This window comes from Vicia villosa, linkage group LG2 (genome assembly GCF_029867415.1).
Source record: "Vicia villosa cultivar HV-30 ecotype Madison, WI linkage group LG2, Vvil1.0, whole genome shotgun sequence".
NCBI lineage: Eukaryota > Viridiplantae > Streptophyta > Magnoliopsida > Fabales > Fabaceae > Vicia > Vicia villosa.
Genome location: NC_081181.1, coordinates 119,725,601 through 119,750,442, shown reverse-complemented (window position 1 = coordinate 119,750,442; position 24,842 = coordinate 119,725,601). Strand labels below are relative to the sequence as shown.

The following is a 24,842-nucleotide window of genomic DNA, read 5'->3' as shown; positions in this document are numbered from 1 at the left end:
AATCAAAAAACAGTATGTTTCAAATCTGAACGTAAACCATTTTAATACCATCAATCTTTGCACCTTTTCATTGAATAATACTCATTTCTAGGGGTGTTAAGACACTATATATACTCTATATTTTCATATTTGAATCTCACCTCTTTCATTACAATTTACCACATTTTTGATCATATATTTTCATCATATATTTTCATACAAGTGTTTCATACTTGAACTTTCATTGAAACTTTTTCTACACATTGTTAGAAAAGTTTCTCATTCATACATAAACACTTGAGCACTATTATATCATTGTAAATTGTCTTGACTTGAAAGAGAAGATCAATCTTATAGATTGATATATGTTCATTAACATTTCTACTCAAATATATTCATTATTATTGACTTGCTATCCAGGATTGTTGGAAGCAAGGGTTATTGATTAGTGAGAGGATTGTTCTCATAATCAAGATAGTAAATCCAAGAGGATTGTTCTTGGTGGTTGAGATCTTGTTGTCCAGGATTGTTGGAAACAAGTTAGTGAAAAATCCAAGAGGATTGTTCTTGGTGGTTTTGTTAGAAGATTGTAGGAGGAGTCTTGTGTAGGCTTGTACAAAGATCTAACAATAGTAAAATCTCTTTCATGTTGAAAGGGGACTGGAGTACTCTCGGATTGTGAGGGGAACCAGTATATATCGTTGTGTTCTTTACTTTTCCGCAATTTACCGCTTTCATCACTATTATCAAGAAAAGAAAAGAACCATTCAAAAACCTTCAAACACTTAACCAAAAATAAGTACAAGTATTCTAAAAACCGGATAAATCTTTAAAAACCTAATTCACACCCCCCCCCCCCCTCTTAGGCGCACTCAATATACTTACAAAATCTATAAAATAAATCATAATTAATAGTTGAATCAATTTCGCAATATATGTAATTTCAATTTACATATTCATAACACAAAATTAAAATATATCATTAATATTGTCTTTTGGCCGAAAACTAAAACATGCTTTAATTTAGATATAATCAATAAAAATCTATGTATCTTAATTATACTTAATTGAATCTTTAATATATATAATTGGATCTATTCATACAATCACCGTGTGAAGCATAAAAAATCATGCAATTTCATTCAAAAGTCAAAATAATAGTCTCTTCCTCAACTTATTTTTGGATTCATTCTCATTCAGTAAAAAAGTATTATAATTATTGCAACAAAACAAAAAATGAAAGATAATAGTTAAAAATGAGAATAATTATCTATAATCAACAAAATACAACTTTTCTTTAGATAATAACAAATGCTACATCTTTTCACATAGACTAATTATACTCCCTCCGTCCCATAATGAGTGACCCAGCACACCATTTCACACATATTAAGAAAATGATATAAAAGTAAGAGAGAGTATCGTTTTTACTATAGTACCCTTATCATGTCTTGAAAATGGTGAAACTTTTATTAAGTAGAGGGTAAAATTGGAAAAAGTGCATTGCAAATTGAAATAGGTCATTCATTTTGGGACACCATTTTATTCCAAATGGGTCACTCATTATGGGACGGAGGGAGTACCCTTCAAAACAAAATAAGAAGAAAATAAATAATAGTGAAAACTATCTAAAGACAAATTGAATAGTAAGAAACTAATCAATTGTATAAAAAATAAGATGTATTTTAGATATATGGACTCTGGTATTGGTTATAGAATGCAATACTTTCATACAAATATAAGAGTATAAGGCCAAAGTCTCTCTTCTCAGAATTCTACCTTTGCTTCTTACCTTTTCCAAACCATTGAGTCATATCTTCATCATCATAACTCAGGTTATCAGAAGAACAAAACCTAGAAAATGAAAAATTATATCAATAAATTGACACATAATTGTAGACAATATGTAATCAAACAACATCATAACATGATATAACAAAAACAAATTTATAACACCTCATCAGACAACAAAATATTCAGAGTATCTAGAACAACATTTGGATCTTATTTAGGTATGCACTTTAAACTGCAAATTAACTACAAAATTAATTTCCATGTAAATGCATAAAACAAAATCTTGCCTTATAAACTAAAAATTTGAACAAAACCATTATCGTTGTAATTTAACATTGTAATTTAACATTTAACCAAAAATAGGATTTTGATAAAGAATAGTAACCAACGACAACATATTAGTATGACTGTATTATTCAAAATTTTGATATTGCAAAACATCTGGTACCACAAATAAATTGATATAATCAATCAGCACAGACACATAATTTTTTAAAAACTTATAGTAATTATAAGGTTTAATAGTAGAAAAATAATAGAGAAGTGGAATATTTTGTGGTGATATCAGATATATTATTGGGTCCAAATTCAGTTCACAAAGACCTGAGTAAATTCAACACAACAACGAAATCAAATAAACAAGTAAAAAAAGTAAATATGTGAGAAAAAAAGAGAATAAAATAAAATTCTCACGGTAACAACATCAATCTCCAATATACAGAACAAAATATTCAAGGTATCCAGATATCTATCGTTGAAATCAACAATTTTAAATTTAATGTGAATAAAGTATACTTCCAAAATCAAACACCTTAATTTCTAAAATTAATAACAATTGAGTACAATACTGATTTTTCTGTCAGCATTTAACAAAAATCAAATTCCTCTAGATTTCTAAACATAAAGACTTCATTTTCCTTATATTTAAATCTAAACAAAACAGTAAAAAAAAATCCATTTTTCTCTCATTAATTCATTAAAAATATATTTTTAATAAAAATAGATTAAAATGACTTATCAATTCAAAAAAGTAAAAAGTAAAATCAGATCGATGAAAAGCAAAAAAAAAAATTAAAGAAGGAAAATTACCTTTGGAGGCTTCGAAACCATTGTTGATTTTGGAGGAGAAGATGAAAGATTAGGGCTACGAAAGGTTTGAATAGTTGGGGATTATGTTGTGGGTTTTAATAAGATATCTCAAAGCAGTCAAAATTAAATAAAGGAATTGGAAAGGGTTTGCCATGGTCTTGATAAAGGATGAATTTACGGTTCTCATGGTGAATGATGATGTTTTTTAATGGATCAGTCACGATTTAAGAAAAAAGATAGGAATGGGAAACAAAATTTGAATCGATTTTGCAGATGACGGTGGAAGAGGGATGAACGGAAATAACTCTAAGGAGAAGTAAGTGGAGATGATTTAATATAGGGGATGAATAGCATAAGAAGAACGAGAAACGTTTGGTAAGTTTCCGATGTCTTTTCAGAGTAAAAACAGTGTATTTTTCAATGATTGGAAAACTAAAGCCAAATAATTAGGGCTGCTGCAAATTGATTTGTTCAAAGGTAATTTAATTGATTTGGGTGGCAGTAATAATTAGTGTAGTTATAGGATAGTAATGAAATGATAAGTAATAATTAGGATGGATGCATTATTTTCTATGTAATCAACTTTATTATATTAAAAGTAGATTAGGTTGAGTACACTGTGTGTGTTTTGGTTTGGCCCAAGTTAGAAATCGTGGGGCATTTGAAATAAGTAAATATTTTTTTGTGTGTTATTTAATTTCAAGTAAATATTATTTATTTATTTCTGCTTTATTAATAATATTTAGAATTTATTTTTAATTAATTTTATTTTTAAATTTGTGTATTTTTTAAAATAAGTAAATAATCAAATGTTAATTCTAAATTATTAAGTTAGACATTCATCATTAAAAATATTAACAATAATTTGTGTAGTTCTAAAATGACAATCATTTTATCTTATAAATTTTGTATTTTTCATTTTAAATTTAAAAATATTTAATATTAATGCAAATAATGAGAATAATTTATCACCAATATACATTAACTTAGTGGTCAAAGCATATGATGTGCCTTAAAAGTTCTTGGTTCGATTTTTATAGGAACAAATTTTGGCTTTTTTGATATTGTTATATATGAGTTGTTTAAAATTAAATTGAAATTAAAAATTAATTTAGTATTTAAAAATGAACAATAAAATAAAATTCAACATGACAATTTAGTCACGATTTAAAAATAAAAAAATCAATTTTAAAAAAATATATACGAAAAGACTAATATAATAACTCGGTTAAATTTTAAAAAGAATTAAATTAATTTTTTTTTTGTCGAGATTAATTTAAATTATAATTTTTGTGAGGGAACAAATTGAGTCTTTATTCTAAATATAAAAGTTACTTTAATGTATAAAACGTTATATTATATATTAAATTAATTTGTTTTAAAAAAAATGTATGTATTGTCCAAAATATTCTTAAGAAACTATAACGTGACATTATTTAGGATAATAATCTAAAGGGTGTTTTAGTATATTTGGTGGTAATTAGTTCTCCTAAGTTTATAGGAGAGATGGAGTCTATTTTTAACTACCGTGACTAATTTAATCCGAGGAAGCCGTAAACTGTCGTTTCAGCCACCGGAAAACCGAGAAACAAATCATTGCGGCGAAATGCCGAAAAAGCGAGACCATCAACGGCCAGCCCCGAGTCCCGGTCGCCGGGAAAACCAAATCAAGTCATCTTCACGACCAGAGAAACGAACTGAGGCACGCTCGTCTTCCAGTGCCATCAAAGTCATTGCCTTCTTCGTCCTTTCCTCGGTGATTGCCATCGCCGTATACTGGTTGAAACAAGCTCCTTCTTCGCAACATAACGGATCCTATGTACATCAACGAGGCCTTGTTACTACCGACACCAATTACCAAGACATACTCACTGTAAGCACCTCCATAACTTCGCTTTGAATCTGATTCTATTACAAACTGTTTCAATTTGTTGCTTCAAAGCAATGTTTACAGTGTAATTGTGAAATTCGAGTTTTGAGTATTGTAATCCTGTTATGTTACTGATGTTATAAATTTACAATGAATTTAGGAGAATACAAAAGTATCAGAAAATACATCTATTCGACATTATACTTACCCTGTGCTTGGCTACATTACTCCCTGGTATGCATTTTTTGTTGTTGAATGTATGTTGCATTGTATTGCTTTATGTTTGTACTTCATAGTGAAAATTCAATTCTATTATATGTTATTCTTTTTTCATTACATGTCAATCTTCCTGTTATAGCTTTGTATCTACAATTTATATATACACCTTTGAAAATTTTAATTGTGGCAGGAATTCTCTAGGTTATGAAATGGCGAAAAAGTTCAACTCTAAGTTTACACATTTATCACCTGTCTGGTATGATTTAAAGAGGTATGCACTTCAGTCCTTGGTGACTTAGATTATTGAAGAAATTTAGGGATGAGGGAGAGCTGAAATCTATTACATTCCTTGCCCTCTTTGTTTCACTTCACCAGAGCTTTCAAATGTATTTTGCAAGCATTCCAAAAATTCATAGTATAGTTAGATTCTAGCTTTCTGAAGTTTTACTTGTTATTTAGCCTTCTTATTTGTGACATGTCATGACCTGGATGCTTATACTGAAATTCTAGTATACACTCATTGATAAAACATAGGTTTTGTTAATCTAGCTAGTTGTTATTATATGGCTTTATCGCCTTGCTTCATCAGTTGCTATTGCCAGCCAACAGTCTAGCTTAGTTCTAGAGGGGAGACATAATGCTGACAGAGGATGGATCTCGGAGCTTAGAAAATCGGGAGAAGCTTTGGTACAACTTCTAAACTTATTTTTATTTCATCATTGACAAATTAAATACCTCTTTTGTCCATTAAGTCTTTACTCTACATGTATTATATAATAATTTTTAAAGCTATGTTACGTACTCGATGACATTCTTAATTTCAGATTTGTAAACTAGAAAGTATAGCTAAACTGGGGAGTTGTTTCTTATGGGGTTTGCTAATAGGAGTGACACTGGCTTTGTGGGTGTAAATGAAAAGAAAAAAAAGAAAATATATATGGTATATATGGGATGTATGATTTAATTTGAATTAAATTATAAATTTTAACTGTAAGACTGTTGCAGTTTAAGCATTCCTGCTGAATCATAAGCTTTGTAGCAGTGTAGCAGGGATGTGGGAGAGTTTGTGAAGTAAATTATTCTTAAGTTTCTTGCCTATTTTAACCCTCGTCCTAAGTAGAAAAGAACATTCTGGGATTTGGACTAGCTAACAATTTTTCCTTCCCAATGGCTAGCCTTGTATGATATCATTAACATGTCCAACCTGAGATTTGTTTAACTATATTGTCCTAGTACTATTGTTATGCATTTCCTTAGATCTTGCCTTAGCGAACCATCACTAATTTTTTTCTATTACATGTAGATCTTGCCTAGAGTTGTTCTGGAAGCATCACCACAAGATCTACTGAGAAAGAAGAAACTAAGGAACAAAGCCATTGACCTTATTGTCACAGAGTGCAAGTAAGCTTTTGATTATTTTATGATAATTCTTTAAGGAAGTGGTTTTATTTTATGGGAGGAAGAGAGTTATTTCTTGTGTTAGAGAAATATCCAGCTTTTGCTTATATGTTCTTCTTGTGGTCACTGATTTAGCTATTCCATATTTGTTAATCATTTGCTGCAAGAATGAATGTATGAATAGTCTCTTGGTGTCACTCATCGGTAATGGTACACTGCAATAAACACATTATGATGCAATTCTGAAAGATATTTTCAGAATTGATCAGTTGATCACACAAGCGGTTAATAATATTATGTAATTAACCACTTGAATGACTTACCCTTCTTAAACCCAAATGTTTTTGCCAATAATTCTGTGTCATTTTCCTATCACTTATTCTACCTTACAATGTTTTGTGGTGTAATAATACTTCTTTTACCCAGCTAATTGCAATATAGTAGAGAATTTCTTCTACTTTAAAGAACCCATTACCCGGGTGTATTGGATGGAAAACAGAATTTGTTCATGGCAGCAAATGTTCATATATCAAGATCTCCCTTTCTTGATACATTGGCTCTATTGTGATATAGTTTTCTTTTTGTGTGAACGTGCTTCTTCTGTAGGGAAATGGGATATGATGGTGTAGTCTTAGAATCTTGGTCAAGGTGGGCAGCTTATGGTATCTTACACGATCCAATCATGCGGAATTTGGTGAGTATCTGTTCTGTTCTGTTTAATGTTCAGATACTTTTTACACAACAAACATATAATATGGAACTCTGCCTGTTATTCACGGACTAAATTATTTTCTTCATTCTGTCGATTTTTAAGTTTATAAGGTCTACGCAGTCATTAAAAGTTTACATCACAATTGTTTCTTCTTTTAAGTTTAGGGATATCCGAGGGATATGTCCGAGGTGATTCAGTTCCTGTATGGAATATGTAACACTTACCATTACAATTTGAAGAACTCTAGTATGAATTTCTCACTTTCATGTATTTGCACACTAAAGCAGTTGACATGGTCTTTATTCTTTTACAAGCGCAGGCTTTGCAGTTTGTAAAACAGCTTGGAGATGCACTGCATTCTATAAGCTCAGAAAAAGTTGGTGGACAAAAGTTGCAGTTGGTCTATGTTATAGGTCCACCATCTTCCCAGAATCTGCAAGCACATGACTTTGGTCCAAAAGATCTAGAGACCTTAAGTGAAGTTGTCGATGGATTCTCGTTAATGACATACGACTTCTCTAATCCTCACAAGCCTGGTCCTAATGCACCTTTGGAATGGATTCAAATTATTCTACAGATTCTTCTTGGTGCATCTGCCAATAGAGCCCAAAACATCGCCCCCAAGATATTTCTTGGCATCAACTTCTATGGAAACGATTTCTCCCTTTCAAAGGGTAATTCCAAAGACTTTCTTTTGTTTTATCTGTGGCTTATCATGTAACAGTGTTTTTATGTTACATATTGGTGAAATTCAAAGTGCAGATTCAGGTGGCGGAGCTATTCTTGGGAGAGATTACCTAGCACTTTTGGAGAAGCACAGACCTGCTCTGCAGTGGGATAAGAACAGCGGGGAACATGTTTTCTTTTACACTGCTGACAAGGATATCAAACATGCTGTATTCTATCCATCTTTAAAGTCAATTTCCTTGCGGTTAGAGGAAGCCCGTTCATGGGGATGTGGCATCTCTATATGGGAAATCGGTCAAGGTTTGGATTATTTTTTCGACCTTCTGTAAAAGACTGCACGTGTGCTACTTTTTTTTTAGGAACACTTGTTTGACGTGTAGAGGTCAAAAGGAACTAATCGAGAAAAGTCTAGAGGAACACTTGTGAGACCTTTTTTTCTCATAGAATCAAATTCTACAAGATTAGAATTAGAACTTTCACTATCACGGTTCTCAGGATGATGAACTTATTTCTCAAAATCAGTTTTCTTCCTGTGAGTTGGCTACTTAGCTGTCTACTGTTCCATATCTTAATTCTCCTTGAAAGAATAAGAATCTTCCATTTACAATAACTACAAGCTCCATGAGGCAGGCAAATTATGTTTCAAAATAGTAACATTCTTTGGATGACTTCTTAATTTGACACAAATTCCTATAATTTTTAGCAAAGAAATTTGTATTATAAAAAAAAAAAAACTGGGTCAGATCATTGTTTCATTCAATTCCATATTTTCATCAATGGAATAAAGACCATTGAATGAAGACCTCCCAATTTTCAAGTTTGAGGAAGCAAATCGTTTTTAGTCTACACATTATGAAAAAGAACAAGGATGAAGGAACAATATTTTATCTGAAGTTTTCTGGTATTTAACAGTGGCTGGGAGCAGGTGGCAATCAATCTAAGGAGTGCCTGTCCTTTATAAATCAAGTCTACTCCTATTTGCAAGTAACGATTCCAAGGAGAATAATCAAATCCAATACATTATATGAAATCCTGCCTCAACTCTTTCAAATATAAATCGCATATTATATTGAAGGCATTAGATGAATGAATTAACAAGGTGGCTTATTTCCTGCACAAGGCAATAAGGGTTGTCAAACAGCAACAAAAAAATTAAACGAAAAAAGAAAAGGAGGAAACAAGAATTGGATCATCTTTAAATCAAAACTATCTTAGAGTTTGGAATTTAACTACCAAAGTAAATTTGTAAACGAAAAAGAAGCGATTGGATATTGGAAGTGCCATCAAGGGCAGGTTTGAATTTACCAAGCACAATGTCATAGATTTTTATTCGTTATAGTTTTGCTCAATCATAGTAGTACAAGCAACGTTTAATAGAATTTAAATCTTCGAAAAATACTATTTTTATCACAATTCACCCTATTGTTTTAAGTCACGGTAACACTCTTATCAGTCAAGCGTTTGTCCTTTAACTCTCGAAATTATTAACAATTATTTAGCTAAAATTAGCATGTCTCTTTCACTATGGTTCGGTATCAGTCAAGCGTTTGTCCTTTAACTCTCGAAATTATTAACAATTATTTAGCTAAAATTAGCATGTCTCTTTCACTATGGTTCGGTTTGACGAGCCATAGAAGAGCTTATAATTTATAATTTATAAGCTCCTAAAATAACAAAAGATTTGTTTGATAATAATTTTTTTTACACGAGTTTATAATTTATTTTACTAATTTATACCTTATTTTTCAGACGTTATTTTAGCTTATAACTGATAGTTTATCATTTTTTTTCATTAATACCCTTTTAAATTTTAATTATTTTAAATATGTATTTAATTATTAATTAATAAATATTTTTTATGTGATTTTATATTTATTAGTTAGTTAAATCATTAATTTTCCTAAACACTTTAATTAACGTATCAGCTATCGGTCATCAACTATAAACTACTATAAACTATCAGCCATTAACCATCACCCATTAATCAGTCATCAATTATAAACTAGCTTATCAGTCAACCCTAATTTTAACAAAGAGAGACTAACCATCAGCCATTAATCAGTCATCAATTATAAGCTAGCTTATCAGTCAACCATAATTTTAACAAAGAGAGACTAAGTAAGTTAGCTTATCAGTCAACCCTAATTTTAACAAAGAGAGACTAAGTAGATGCTTTAAGAAAATCTCTATTTTGATATTTGGAACATCTAAATATGAACTTTACAAAGTGCCCCATAGTTGTCAACACACGCCCTCTCCCCTTTAGACAGACACTGTTTCTCGCTTTCTCTCATCTCACTTCACTCTCTCCGCCGTTCTTTCCTTCATCCGGTCCAAACCTCTACACCGTCGCCATTGATCTTGTTTTTATCTTCAGGTATCATCTCTATCATACACTGCTTGTAATATTTCTTTCAGAATTGCTTTTCCGAATGTTTCTTCCGATTATGCCACTGTTACTTTGTCTGCATAAAAATTACAACTTTAGGGTTTTCATGTTGCTAAATTTGATGACAATTGATTGGTTTGAGTTGAAATTGAGTGTGTCTGTAACTTCAAATTGACTGTTATTAACTTTCTTTTCATTTGTAGAAGATAATGGAAAGATTTTTCAAAAAGAAGTTACCTTTGAAGAGGAAATTACCCTCAAATGAGCAACAATCTAATTCTCAAGAGCAAGAACAACAAATTGAACTTAATTTGAATGAGAAGTTACCTTTGAAAAGGAAATTGCCCTCAGATGAGCAACAATCTAGTTCTCAAGAACAAGAACAAAAAATTGAAGTTAATTTGGATGAGAAGTTACCTTTGAAGAGGAAATTACCCTCGGATGAGCAACAATCTAGTTCTCAAGAGCTAGAACAACAAATTGAAGTTAATTTGGATGAGTTGCCATTAGATCCTGGAAGGCGAATTAAAATGTCAGCATATCTTCCTAATGATCGAGACAAGATACGGAAAGTTTATCTACAAAGAGGACCGTTTCAACCTAGAAAACATACTTTTCCCCAGAGAAAAATGGGAAATGGATTAAGAAGATTTTGCCCGTCTTGGTATATTGAGTTTGGAAATTGGTTAGAGTATAGCATAGAGAAAGATGCTGCGTTTTGTTTTTGTTGTTATCTTTTTAAGTCTGATTTTGGGAAGCATGTAGGCGGTGATTCGTTTGTGACAGAGGGGTTCTCGAATTGGAAAAAGAAAGAGAGGCTTTCATCTCATGTTGGAGGTCCTAATAGTGCTCATAACATTGCTTGGAAGAAATGTCTAGATTTCATGAAACAAAATCAAATGGTGTTGTCTAATAAGCAATCTGAACAAGCTTTTGACTTGCATCCGAGTCGTTTAGCAGCTACAATTGATTGCATTCGCTTTATGCTAAAGCAAGGTTTAGCTTTGTGTGATATTGAATCAACCGGTTCTACCGATCAAGGTAATTTCCTTGAACTTCTTAAAGATCTTTTTAAATGTGAAAATTCAAGAAGTCTTGTTACGTTGGAAAACACTTCAGAAAATTATCAATTGATCACTCCAGCAATTCAAAAGTATATTCTTAACGCAGCTGCTTTAGAAACCACTAATGCTATTATTAGTGATCTTGGAGATGGATTATTTGGTATTTTTGTTGATGAAGTTTGTGACATATCAAATAAGTGGCAAATGGTTGTTGCTTTACGCTATGTTAACAAAAAGGGAAGTACTGTTGAGCATTTTCTTGGTATTGTTAATGTGAAAGATATTACAGCTTTATCATTTAAAAAGCAAATTGATGACTTATTTTGCAAACATGGGCTTAGTATATCAAGAATTCGTGGATATGGTTATGACGGTGCTAGCAACTTGCAAGAAGAATTTTCTGGTCTCAAAAGTTTGATATTAGAGGAGAACCCATATGCATTTTATGTACATTCTTTTGCTCATCAATTACAGCTTACCTTAGTTGCTATTGCCAAAAATCACCTTCAAGTTTGTTCTTTTTTTAAATCAGTGTCCACTTTATTGAATGTTGTTGGGGGGCCATGCAAACAACACGATGTGCTTAGTGAAAAGCAAATAGTCGATGTTAGAAAGGCATTGGAAATAGGAGAAATTCCTAGTGGACAAGGTTTGTATCAAGAAACTATTCTCAAACGAGCTATGGATACTCGTTTGAGTTCACATCATGCAACTTTGGTCAATTTGATAACTATGTATTCTGCTATAACTGATGTTCTTGAAATTATGAAAGAAAATGGGTTAAATGTAGATCAAAGAGCTGAAGCCAATGGTCTTTTACTTTTGTTTGAGGAGTTTGATTTTGCATTCACATTGCATTTGATGAAAAATGTCTTGGCTATATCAAATGAATTGTCACAAGCATTGCAAAGAAAAGACCAAAACATCGATGATGCTATGAACTTGGTTAACGTCACAAAACAACAGTTACAAGCTATGAGGAGTAATGGGTGGGAGTCTTTATTGCAAGAAGTAATTTTATTTTGTAATAAGCATGTTATTAATGTTCCTCATATGGAAGATATATTTTCTTCTAAGGGGAAGTCACGACGCGAAGACAAAGCTCAAGCTATTACAATAGAGCATCACTATCATGTTGAATTATTTTATACTGTTGTGGACATGCAACTTCATGAACTTAATGACCGCTTTACTGAGGCAAATACTCAGTTGCTCCTTTCTATGGCTGGTTTGAGTCCAATCAATAAATTCTCTGCTTTTGATAAGACACGGGTGATGGAATTTGCAAGATTTTATCCACATGAATTTTCTCCTATGGACTTAACGACGCTTGATAATCAACTTGAGGCTTACATCATTGATGTGCGTAGTGATGCTGAATTTGCATCTTTAAAAGAAATCAATGATCTTTCAGAGAAGTTGGTTGAAACTAGAAAACATATTGTCTACCCATTAGTTTATCTTCTTTTGAAGTTAGCTATGATTTTACCCGTTGCTACACCAACCATTGAAAGAGCATGTTCTGCTATGAAGTTTGTGAAGAATATGTTGCATAATCGAATAGCCAATGAATGGATGAATGATTGTCTAGTAACATACATTGAGAAAGATGTGCTCAACACTATTGACAATGAGCTCATCATTCAACGATGTCACAACATGAAATCGCGTAACGAACAATTATGAGGTATCTATGTATTTTATTTGCTTAGATATATTAAACTTTTATAATTTAATTTATTTATTAATTCATGATAATAATATTCTTATATCATAGAAGAGAAGTGTACAGAAGGTATAAGGTCTCTTATTGGTATGATAATTCCAACTGTTGTGAAGAACACCACAAGCTAAGAAGGTGCGGCCACAAGTATTGAATAGCTAGCTCATTGCAACTTTGAGGAGTATCACACAAGTCTTCCAAAAAGGATGCTTAAATAGTAAACAGTGTTTTCATCAGTATTGTCAGTGTGATCATTAGTCTGATCATTTGAAGTTATTTGCTATGCTAAGGTTCATGTAACAGTTGGAGTTCCTTCTGTTTATTTCCCCCCTTTATTTGGATGTTGTTTGGGAGTTAGAAGAAAAGAGGAAGTAGAAAAGGGACTGGGAAGAGATGATAACCACCATGTGTGGTGTGTGTGAATTTTTCTCAGGGAAACTTAAACTTTCCTATATATGAGAGAATTCGAAAAAATTATTGAATGAAAGTTCTTTTTATTATATTTTGTTGGCATGAATGGTGGGATAAAATTTTTGTCGTAAATGAAATATATAAACAAATAGTAGTGACTGCAAATGTGTCTGCTATAGTGAAAAACTTGATGATAATCTACCTGAAAAACTTGATAATCAACCTTTAAAAACTTGATAATCAACCTTTAAAAACTTGCAGACATCATATTTGATTTTGCAACACTCTTTGAGGCTTGCTGGCATTGTGATAAAGCACCTTTGGTCTAAACAGCAATAGTCACAATGTAGCTAAAATTTGTCATCATACTAAATTATAATCCTATAACTTCTTCCCTCCAAAACTCCCACCAAAATTAATTCACTTATTAATTAATTAATAATTAAAATAAAATTAATAATAATAATTATCTTAAATTAATATTAATAATAATAAAATTCATTTACCCCTATTAACCATAATAACCCACTTCCCACTTTCTAATTTTAAAATTTTTCTAAATTTATTAATCATCATCATCATATTATAATCCTATAACTTCTTCCCTCCAAAACTCCCACCAAAATTAATTCACTTATTAATTAATTAATAATTAAAATAAAATTAATAATAATTATCTTAAATTAATATTAATAATAATAAAATTCATTTACCCACTACCTATTAACCATAATAACCCACTTCCCACTTTCTAATTTTAAAAATTTCCTAAATTTATTAATAAATTAATAATAATAAAGATATTAAATTAAAATTAAGAATAATAAAATTAATATGTGAATTAGTTTTTTTTTTACTTTCTTTAAATTTTAATATTTTTTATTCTTTAATTTTCCCGTTTTCAAATTATATTAAGAATACTTTAATTTTCCCGTTTTCAAATTATATTAAAAATACAAATTATTAAATCATTGCTATTTTTTTATAAAATAACAATCAATATAAAACAAAATTATATCAAACATATTCTTTTTTAAAACATTAATATATAATATAAAAATTCAATAAAACTAACCCGTGCATTGCACGGGCAGAACGTCTAGTTTCATTCTTATTTAGATTAGGGAACTCCTTTTCCTACTTATAGTTGTTAAAATCTACTTCCGATTTGAATTGGTAAATATAGAAGAATGTTGTTTTGAAAGAAGAAAAAAAACGGAAGTAAAAATAGTTGATGATTGCTCAACTTACCCTAAAGTTACAATTTATGGGAAGGCAGATTGAGAAATTACCATGTAGTTATCTTTAGATTAATTAAATCAAAACCCAAACATAATGCAGGGAGATTGTTCAATACACATTATGAGTTTCTCACACTTTATTATGGCGAAATTGTAAAAACAATTTTTAAATTTGAATTTTAAAATTCAGACGCATTTAATACATAACAAGTCATCTCTAGAACACACCAAATATAAAGTTAAAAAAAAATCTTTTGAATTTGTATAATCAATTATGGAAATTGAACTTCGGACCTGCCTAACACATCTCACCTTTATCCAACCTCATAACCACATAATTTCAAAATATTCTGGATTTCAATGTTCAAAGCTGAGATTGAAATTTGGACGTTGTTGTTTAAGTTAACTTGTGTCTTTCCCTTCTCATTTTTATTTTTGTAAAAAAAAAGCAAAAATCGAGAAACAGAGAGCTTCTCCTCATTTGCATTTATAGAGTCAGTTCGATCGTTTTTCAAGCATTCTCGGAGCTTTTATCCATTGTATTAAAGTTTATCACATCTCTACTCCACTTTATATATATATATATATATATATATATATATATATATATATATATATATATATATATATATATATATATATTGCACGTATTTGAAGTTCTACTCCATTGCTTGGTAACTTGTTCATTCCATTTTTTTTTTAATTTCACATGCATGCATTACCTAAGTAGTTTATAGGTATGACATTTTAGGCTTAACTGCAATAGATATGTCATTTGTGTTTTTCTGGAACTGCCTTGCTTTGATTTTTAAACACTAGAGCTTAGTGTCAGTGCACACCCTATTCTCTGGTTCGTATTTTTTATTCAATGCAGTTTAGATTTTGAAATTTAGACCCTTAGTTCAGAGATTGGAATCCTGAATAATCTGTTATATGATTTTTTTTGTTTGGCTTGTTTCTGTATTCTATTGTGACATCTCTATGTGCTTGTTTCTGTATATATTAAATTTGATTCTGTTTAGAATTTGATTCTGTTTTAGATTAAAAGATATGATTTAGTTTTAGATTAAAATACTTGATTTCGTTTTAGATTATAATAGTTTTATTTTTGTTTTGGATTAAATGTTCATTAGGGTCTCTTTAAGTCCATTAGGATTTCTTTGTTTTCTGTATTTAAAGACCTTTGGCGTGGCCATAAGAATTATCTTTTTTTATAATAAAATTCAGAGTTTTCTTTATTTCTGGTGGACTTTAAATCTTATCCGACAGGTTTTGCGGTTGCAACCCTGATTTCATTTTAGGTTTAGTGATTGCTAATCAATAGGACTTCCGACTGAGTCGGTTGGCATCATAGCAGGTTTCTCATGTTCTTTTCGTAGCTTGACAACTATGGTGGATCAAGTGGCAACCAGAGCAGATTTTGAAGGAATTACTGCGACTTTTACCGCGACTCTAACTGCTTTGACTAAACAAATGGAGAATTTAGCAAAGCAAGTGAAGAACGCGAACAACAACGAAAATCAGCGGATAGACATGAGAGGAGAACAAGTTAGGGGTGTAAAATGTTTAGATAACCCAATTTCCGTTCTATGTCCACCATCAAGAATGTATCAAACAATGCATCAAACAAGGATAAAAACATCATCAGGCCTACAAAAGTCGTCTCCTTTAATTGATTTGTTTTCTCAGGTAAAAGTTTCCAATTTACATAGCTTGCAGAAAAGCTCTATACCTTACAAACCTGAGAGTAACATTCCTAAACTAAAGAAGTTGGAGATAATTTCTATTAAAGAGACAATGTCCAAAATTGTTAAAGGAGCAGCAAAGAATACAAAATTAAATTATGGTGATGATGAATTTGATGTATATGAAGGAGATGCACGAGGGCGTTTATTGAATGATAGTCTCACAATCAATTGCAAAAATCAGATTGATGATAATGGTATTCCTACTCAATTTGATTCTTATACTAAAGTGAGTGAAGATTCCTTTATAATTGCAGTTGCTTTGAAATATGAGGAGCAATGTCTTGTAAGTGAAAATTCAAAGCTACTAACTTTTGATATGTCTGTAAGAAAAGGTAAAAATTATGACAAGGATGAAAGTGTGGAACATTTGCAAATCAATGATGTAAAAGATGGAAATCTTGATATGGATGTTTCTCATGTTTAACGAGGAAGGGATAACGTGATGATGTTTACATGGGGCACACATAAAATTGTTATGGCTCCTGTTTTGCACTTTTATAAGAATCCATGAAAAAAAGTCAAGTTTCATGGTGATGACACAGAGTGTAAAGGAGCTTGATGAGGTTATTAATGAAACTAAATTTTCATGTCTAGTACTAACTAAAGAGGTGATGAGTGTTGTAAAGGAGAAAACAACAATTCCAAAAGAACTGTTAGAGGTCCTAAAAGATTTCAAGGAGTTGACCGCAAATGAGCTACCAAACGATTTGCCTCGTATGTGGGAGAAGATGTGATGACGTTTTTGAGTAAGGAGATGTTTCCAGTTGGTACTTACAGCAAGCTAGAGCCAGATGAAGCTCTTTATCAAGATGAGAACTTGGAGTCGGTTTCTGTAAAAGTGAGTTATACTAATGTAGGAGGGTTGCGCGTATCGATAAAAAATCGTGCGTGAAAAGCATTTTAATATTTAAACATTTTCTTTGTTTTAATATTTAAGAAATTTCTATTTTATTTGTTTTATTTGATTCTATTTAGGTTTTGATTCTATTTAGGTTTGATTCTATTTAAAATTTGATTCTATTTAGAATTTGACTTCGTTTTAGATTAAAAGATTTGATTTAGTTTTAAATTAAAAGATTTAATTTCGTTTTAGATTATAAGTTTTATTTTTGTTAAGCCCATTAGAGTTTCTTTTTTTATGTATTTAAAAACATTTGGCGCGGTCATAAGGATTATCTTTCATTATAATAAAATTCAAAGTTTTCTTTATTCCTGGTGGACTCCAGAGCTTATATGATGGGTTTTACGTTTGCAACCTTGTTTTTATTCTAGGTTTAGCATTTGTTAATCCTAGGACTTCCGACTGCGTCACATTGACTTGAAGAGGATTCACGAGTACAACTAAAGAGTTTCTTGTTTGGTGTACCTCTATTCAAAACTAGTTTAGAGTAGTTTATGAGAAACATGACAATTGACAAGAAACAACGGTCTATTTGCATTTTCGTTGATACTAGTGTCATAATACTTGTGCTACACTATTACTAATATTTCATCTTTTTCATTTTCAAACATGGACCAATCAGTATTTTGCATGCCTTATTGGTTCGATATATGTGGAGGACTACTCTGAGGCTTCGCCACGTGCGTGCTCGATCATCTCACTCATAGAAAATCAGGCGACCGAGCCATTTCGAATTTCTCTTAATCACATTGAGTTAGATGATATTTGCTTTATATTGTATGGTGAGCATAGTGAGACATGATCCTTGGAGATGATAAGCTTATACTCTAGATGATTGGCATGTGGGTCTTGATTTAAGTACTCACTTACCTGAGCGAGTCTTGTGTCAGTTCGGGTATATATAGTGTATATCGAGAGACCCTATTGTGGTTTCTCTTGCCACTGTTCTCTATATGAATGTTGATGAAATTTGTGCGTGAATGTTAGGTGCCAAATTGTGTTTATATTTAGTTTAATTAATGGCACCTTTCGACCGTTTTTATCGGATATTCGTACAATTCCCTGAAGTTTTAGATAATTATTTATAGTTTATAATATTAAGCTTTCATTTTATGTTAATATGTGTTTTAGTTATGATTTTGTAGGTTTTAGCCAATTTTGGGGAAGTTTGGAGCTTGTTTTGAGCTTTGCAAGAGAGTGCCTGGCAGAAGTTAGCGCGCGTCGCGCGGAGATGTGGGCGCGTCGCGCCCTGGGCAAGATATTTTGGAGCTTCAAAGCAGAGAGTTGCGCGCGTCACGCGCATGGGCGGTTTAAATTTCTTTAGTGTAATGGCGCGAAGCGCGCTGGAGGGCGCGACGCGCCCTGGACAGAAAATGGTTTTACTATATAAAGAGTAATTCTGATTTTTGGAGGGGAGACATTACATTCTTAAGAGCTCAAAAACCCTAATCACTGTAGCAAACTAAGAATTGAAGATTGGAAGCTTTGATCGTCGATTAATCGCCTTTGATGCTTGTTGATCTTCATCCTTTACTTCTTGAGCAAGCTACCATTCTCATGGATAGCTAAATCTCTTTTGTATCAAGATAAGATGTAATCTTCCTAGCCTTTTGTAGGTTTTTCTTGTGAATATATGTGTATGAACAAGTGATGATCAATATAGATGGTTTAGTTTGTTTATTAAAGCTTTTTCTTTGGTATAAGTGTTTGAGACATCAATATTTGTATCTAGATCTAACTTTATCATCCATCAAACTATAAATTGCAGACATGGATTTAGCGTTTGATGTTTACTTAGTATCGGTTTTAAAACGTTATTTGTATTGTTTAAAGGATGGAGAAATCGTCGGTTAAACAATACGGTAAATCTAACTATATCATTGCGGACACGGATGATATAGGCGTCGATACGTAATTATGTTGATCGGTACCATGTTCATATACGTATATTTATAAGGAGACATACAAATTTAGGTCGATAAAATCAAATCTTGATACATTTTCTTTAACTTAGAACTTTCATTACTTTACTCTTTGCTACTAAAAGTGTTGAATGATCTTTTGCAAACCCAAATTTAAAGTAACATTAACTCAAGACAAAATAGGCTATAGAACGGCGGTGATATCGCAATAATCCCTGTGGATACGATAATAATGAAAAGTACACCACAATACTCTTTCAACAAAATGGCGCCGTTGCCGGGGATTGTTGTTTAGATATTGCAAGCATTGCAATAGTTTGTTTTGAATTGAGTCTTATAATTAATATCTTGTTTCTAAATTTATTTTCCTTGTGTTTGTTAATTTGCTTGGTTAGTTTTTCAGATAACAGTTTATGCGAGGACGTGTACCTGCAGATCAACTCCTTTTTGATCCTGAGATTGAGAGGACTGCTCGTAGAGAGAATAGCAAAACTCGTAGGAGGAGACAACTAGCTAGGGAAAGAAGACAACAACAAGAGGCATCTTCTTCTTCAACTCCGGTTGAAAACTTAGTTGAGGGAGAAATGGCAGGAGAGATTCCTAATGTTCCAGCTCGAGGGCCTTGTGTTAATAGCCCTCGACTCAATGCACAATTTGCTCGTGATCAGGCCAATTGAAGAAACTCCGAGATGAAGACGGGGTTACTTCAATTATTATACCAAAATCCGTTCACAGGGGCAGATCACGAGGATCCATTTACTCATCTAACAAAGTTCTACGAGATCGCCGGAACAATTGGTGCTCCGGAAGACCAAGAAGAACAGGTGTTCAGGAGACTTTTTCCTCATTCCTTAATTGGAAAAGCTAAGGAATGGTACCTTGATCAACCTAATAATGTCATGACAAATTGGAACGAGTTAGAAGAGAAGTTCTTGGATCGGTTCTTTCCTCACAATAGGTTCATGGAAGCGAAAACTTCTATTGCGGTGTTCTCTCAAGGGTCGAATGAATCTCTCAATGAAGCATGGGAGAGGTTCAAGTCCATGGTTAGAAAGTGCAAAGGTCATGGGTTTGATGAATTGTCTCAAATCCATATCTTTAGAAATGGACTCCAACCTCAACCAAAAACTCTTTTAGATGCTACCGCGGGTGGTTCGTTGATGTCAAAAACTGCTGCAGAAGCGATTGCTATCATTGATAGAATGGCTTTGAACGATCATCAAGGGCAACACAACCGTAGTGCATTGCAAAGAAAACCGGGAGTTCTTGAATTGAATACTAGTGATGCAATACTTGCTCAAAACAAGTTATTGACACAACAAGTAGAATTGCTCACTCAACAAATGTCAAAACTCCCTCAACAAATCAAAGAGATAAATGGGAGCCCTTCTAAAAATCAACATGTGATGTGTTGTGAATTGTGTAGGGGTGACCATCAAACAGGTTTTTGTCCTCCACCGGGTGAAGAGGTGAATTATGTGTCTAATCCTAATCAAGGATATGGTGGGAGACAACAACAACAACCTTACAACAATAACCAAGGTTACCAACAAAGAGGTAATCAAGGTTATCAACAAGGATGGAGGCCGGAAGCGGGCCCATCGAATCGTCAAAATCCTTATCAAGGCGGTTACAATCAACAACCTCAACAAACAAAGCTTTCAATCGAGGACACTCTTAGCCAATTCATGCAATTGCAAATTGCAAGCCAAAAGAGTACGGATGCCGCAATAAAGAACCTTGAAACTCAAGTCGGGCAATTGTCAAAGCAACTTGCCGATCAAAACAAAGGTCCTTTTCCGGCTACTACACAAGAAAATCCTCGTGAGCATTGTAAGTCAATTCTAACTCGTAGCGGTAGAAATATTGATATGGGTGTAGGAGAAATAGTTGAGGAGGAAATTGTTGAGAGTGAAAAAGATAGGGTGATTGAAGTAGAAAAAAATGTTGAGGGTGATTTAGTTGAAAATGAGAAAGAGAAAGAATTAGTGGAAAAAGAAACTCTTGAGAAGGTTGTAGAAAAAGAGAGAAAAAAATTGAGTGTGAGTGAGAAGGGAAAGAAGAAGGTGGATGATTCTATACAAGTGAAGAAATTACCTTACCCTCCCGGTCCGTCAAAGAAAGAAGATGCAAAGCACTATGCTCGGTTCTTGGATATTTTTAGCAAGTTGCAAATTAATGTTCCTTTTTCCGAGGCATTAGAGCAAATGCCGATGTATGCAAAATTCATCAAAGACATCATCACTAAGAAGAGAAGATTCTTGGATCCGGAGGTAGTAACGGTGAGCTCTTGTTGTAATGCGTTAATTCAACGCACTACTCCGATAAAATCAAATGATCCTGGGCGGGTAACCTTACCGGTGTCTATTGGAAATGTTCACATAGGCAAAGGTCTGGTAGATACCGGTTCTAGCATTAATTTGATCCCATTGTCTATGGTGAGAAGATTAGGAATCAACGATTTGAAGCCGACAAGAATGACGTTATCATTAGCAGATAAATCCACAGCTCATCCTCATGGAGTTGCGGAAGACTTGCTTGTCAAGGTTGACAAATTTTGGTATCCTGTTGATTTTATCGTCATAGACATGGAAGAAGATCCTGAGATTCCATTGATCTTAGGAAGGCCTTTTATGAAGACGGCCCGAATGATGATAGATATTGATGATGGCTTAATGAAATTAAGGTACCAAGATGAAGAATTATGTCTTGATCTCTTTGAAGCCATCAAGCATCCTAATGATGAGGATGATTGTTTTAGAATCGATGCTACCGACAGAGCTATTATGAAAGTGGAGAATCAAATGCACTTGTCAAATCCTCTTGAGAAGACTTTAATGGAAGCTCTCGAAGTTCTCACCAAAGATCAAGAGAAGGAAATTGAAGATTGCTTGAGAAATTTAGAGGCTTGTGAGGAGATGAATCCATTTGAAACTCAAATTGAAGAGTTGAAGGATGAACCTAAAGTTGAAGAGCAAAAGGTGGAGTTGAATGTGTTACCGTCTCACTTGAAATACGTGTTTCTCGGTGACAATTCTACTAAGCCGGTTATCATTAATAGTGGTTTGTCTAACAAGGAAGAGCATCGATTGAAGGAAGTGTTGACAAAGAATCAAGAAGCAATAGGATGGGTTTTATCCGACTTGAAGGGTATTAGTCCGGCCTATTGTATGCATAAGATTATGTTAGAAGATGATTTTCGGCCCGTGGCACAACCTCAAAGGCGATTGAATCCAACCATGAAAGAAGTTGTTAGAAAAGAGGTTGTGAAGTTATTAGAGGCGGGTATGATTTATCCCATCTCCGATAGCGAATGGGTGAGCCCGGTGCATGTGGTTCCTAAGAAGGGTGGATTGACAGTTGTGAGAAATGAGAAGAACGAGTTGATTCCTTCGAGAGCGGTGACCGGGTGGCGTATGTGTATTGATTATAGGAGGTTGAACCAAGCAACAAGAAAAGATCACTTTCCATTACCTTTTATGGATCAAATGTTAGAGAGGTTAGCCGGAAGAAATTTCTATTGTTTCTTGGATGGTTATTCGGGATACAATCAAATATCAGTGAATCCGGCGGACCACGAGAAAACTGCTTTTACATGTCCTTTTGGCGTTTTTGCATACCGACGAATGCCATTTGGACTATGTAATGCTCCTGCAACATTTCAAAGGTGCATGCAAGCTATCTTCTCTGATTTGATTGAGAAAAGCATTGAGGTGTTCATGGATGATTTTTCTGTGTACGGGTCGTCATTTGACTTGTGCTTAAAGAACCTTGATGTGGTAATGGAGAGATGCATTGAAACAAATTTGGTTCTCAACTGGGAGAAATGCACTTTCATGGTGACGGATGGGATTGTTCTTGGCCACAAGGTTTCTTCAAAGGGGCTTGAGGTCGATCCGGCAAAAATTGAAGTTATTGAAAAGCTTCCCCCTCCGGTGAATGTGAAAGGCATAAGGAGCTTCTTGGGACATGCTGGGTTCTATAGAAGATTCATCAAGGATTTCTCCAAGGTCGCAAAGCCTTTGAGTAATTTGCTCAACAAAGGTATGGAATTTAATTTTGATGAATCATGTCTAAAAGCTTTCCTAGAACTTAAAGCAAATTTGACCACCACACCCATAATTGTCGCTCCTAATTGGTCGCTTGAGTTTGAACTCATGTGCGATGCGAGTGACTATGCGGTTGGTGCGGTTTTAGGCCAAAGGAAGAACAAACAATTCCATGCTATACATTATGCGAGCAAAGTTTTAAATGAGGCACAGGTTAACTATGCCACTACCGAAAAAGAATTGCTCGCAATTGTATTTGCATTGGAAAAGTTTCGCTCTTACCTCATTGGTTCTAAAGTTGTGTGTTATACTGATCATGCCGCAATCAAATATCTTCTTACCAAGCCTGATTCAAAACAAAGGCTTATTCGGTGGATTCTTTTGCTTCAAGAATTTGATCTTGAAGTGAAAGATAAGAAAGGTACAGAAAATTTGATTGCGGATCATTTGTCTCGGTTAGTGAATACCGAGGTGACAAACAATGAAAAAGAGGTGAGGGAAGAATTCCCAGATGAAAAACTGTACATGGTACAAGAAGTTAGACCCTGGTTCGCAGATATGGCTAATCACAAAGCATCTGGCTGGATACCGGAGGATCTAACTTGGAATCAAAGAAAAAAGTTTTTAAACGATGCTAATTTTTATGTTTGGGACGATCCTCACTTGTTTAAGTTGAGCAGTGACAATCTTTTGAGAAGATGTGTCGCGGATGAGGAGGCAAAAAGCATTTTGTGGCATTGCCACAATTCGCCTTATGGTGGTCATTTTAATGGTTTGCGTACGGCCACAAAAGTCCTTCAATCGGGATTTTGGTGGCCTACTTTGTTCAAAGATGCTTACCACCATGTTGCCTCATGCGACAGTTGTCAACGAACTGGTGGAATAGGAAAAAGAGAGGAAATGCCCCTCCAAAGTATTGTAGAAGTAGAAGTATTTGATTGTTGGGGTATTGATTTTGTTGGACCATTCCCTTCCTCAATGTCAAATGAATACATCTTGGTAGCTGTTGATTACGTGTCTAAGTGGGTGGAAGCGATTGCTTCACCCAAAGCGCATGGTAAGACCGTGATAAAGTTTTTGAAGAAAAATATATTTTCGCGGTTTGGCTCGCCAAGAGTGATAATTAGTGATGGTGGATCTCATTTTTGTAATGCTCCGCTTGAAAAAGTGTTGGAGCAATATGGAGTCAAGCACAAGGTAGCCACTCCATATCATCCACAAACTAATGGGCAAGTTGAGAGGACCAATCGAGAGATTAAGAGAATTCTTGAGAAAACTGTGTCTAGTTCTAGGAAGGATTGGTCAATGAAGTTAGATGAAACCTTGTGGGCGTATCGGACAGCTTTCAAAGCACCGATCGGTCTTACACCATTCCAAATGGTGTATGGTAAAAGTTGCCACCTTCCCGTAGAACTAGAACATAAGGCATATTGGGCCTTGAAGCTTTTGAATTTTGACCACAAGTTGTGTGGAGAGAGAAGAAAAATCCAACTTAATGAGTTGGAAGAGATGAGATTGCATGCCTATAAGTCCAATTCGATTTACAAGGAAAAGACCAAATTCTATCATGATAGTAAGGTTAGAATGAAGGACTTTAAGGTAGGGCAATTAGTTTTACTCTTCAATTCCCGGTTAAGACTTTTTCC

At 33.4% G+C, this 24,842-nt stretch overlaps 2 protein-coding genes across 4 annotated transcripts; both read left to right on the top strand.

Annotated features, from left to right (window-relative positions):
- Positions 1 to 4,350: 4,350 nt before the first annotated feature.
- On the top strand, positions 4,351 to 8,358 carry LOC131651909 (uncharacterized). The gene is made up of 8 exons (XM_058921634.1): positions 4,351 to 4,735; positions 4,893 to 4,966; positions 5,142 to 5,222; positions 5,554 to 5,638; positions 6,255 to 6,352; positions 6,956 to 7,043; positions 7,381 to 7,735; positions 7,824 to 8,358. Exons 1-8 carry the CDS (start codon positions 4,469 to 4,471, stop codon positions 8,075 to 8,077), a joined length of 1,302 nt encoding a protein of 433 aa, XP_058777617.1. The 5' UTR covers positions 4,351 to 4,468; the 3' UTR covers positions 8,078 to 8,358.
- A 1,594-nt stretch (positions 8,359 to 9,952) lies between these two features.
- LOC131651908 (uncharacterized) lies at positions 9,953 to 13,424 on the top strand. Of its 3 annotated transcripts, none has more exons than XM_058921633.1 (3): positions 9,953 to 10,125; positions 10,344 to 12,888; positions 12,979 to 13,424. In XM_058921633.1, the coding sequence occupies exon 2, from the start codon at positions 10,347 to 10,349 to the stop codon at positions 12,885 to 12,887; it is 2,541 nt and encodes an 846-aa protein (XP_058777616.1). In that variant the 5' UTR covers positions 9,953 to 10,125; positions 10,344 to 10,346; the 3' UTR covers position 12,888; positions 12,979 to 13,424. The 3 variants fall into 3 exon arrangements, with proteins under 3 accessions (XP_058777616.1, XP_058777615.1, XP_058777614.1); XM_058921632.1 differs by having other exon boundaries at positions 10,341 to 12,888; positions 12,982 to 13,424; XM_058921631.1 differs by having other exon boundaries at positions 9,954 to 10,125; positions 10,341 to 12,888.
- The last annotated feature ends 11,418 nt before the right edge of the window (positions 13,425 to 24,842 follow it).

What these genes read in the sequence shown, in the direction of transcription:
- LOC131651909 (XM_058921634.1), top strand. Translation starts at nt 4,469, where the DNA reads ATGCCGAAAAAGCGAGACCATCAACGGCCAGCCCCGAGTCCCGGTCGC. An exon ending in CTTGGCTACATTACTCCCTG is followed by an intron (nt 4,967 to 5,141) that starts GTATGCATTTTT and finishes TAATTGTGGCAG; the next exon opens with GAATTCTCTAGGTTATGAAA. An exon ending in ATCCAATCATGCGGAATTTG is followed by an intron (nt 7,044 to 7,380) that starts GTGAGTATCTGT and finishes TTACAAGCGCAG; the next exon opens with GCTTTGCAGTTTGTAAAACA.
- LOC131651908 (XM_058921633.1), top strand. Translation starts at nt 10,347, where the DNA reads ATGGAAAGATTTTTCAAAAAGAAGTTACCTTTGAAGAGGAAATTACCC.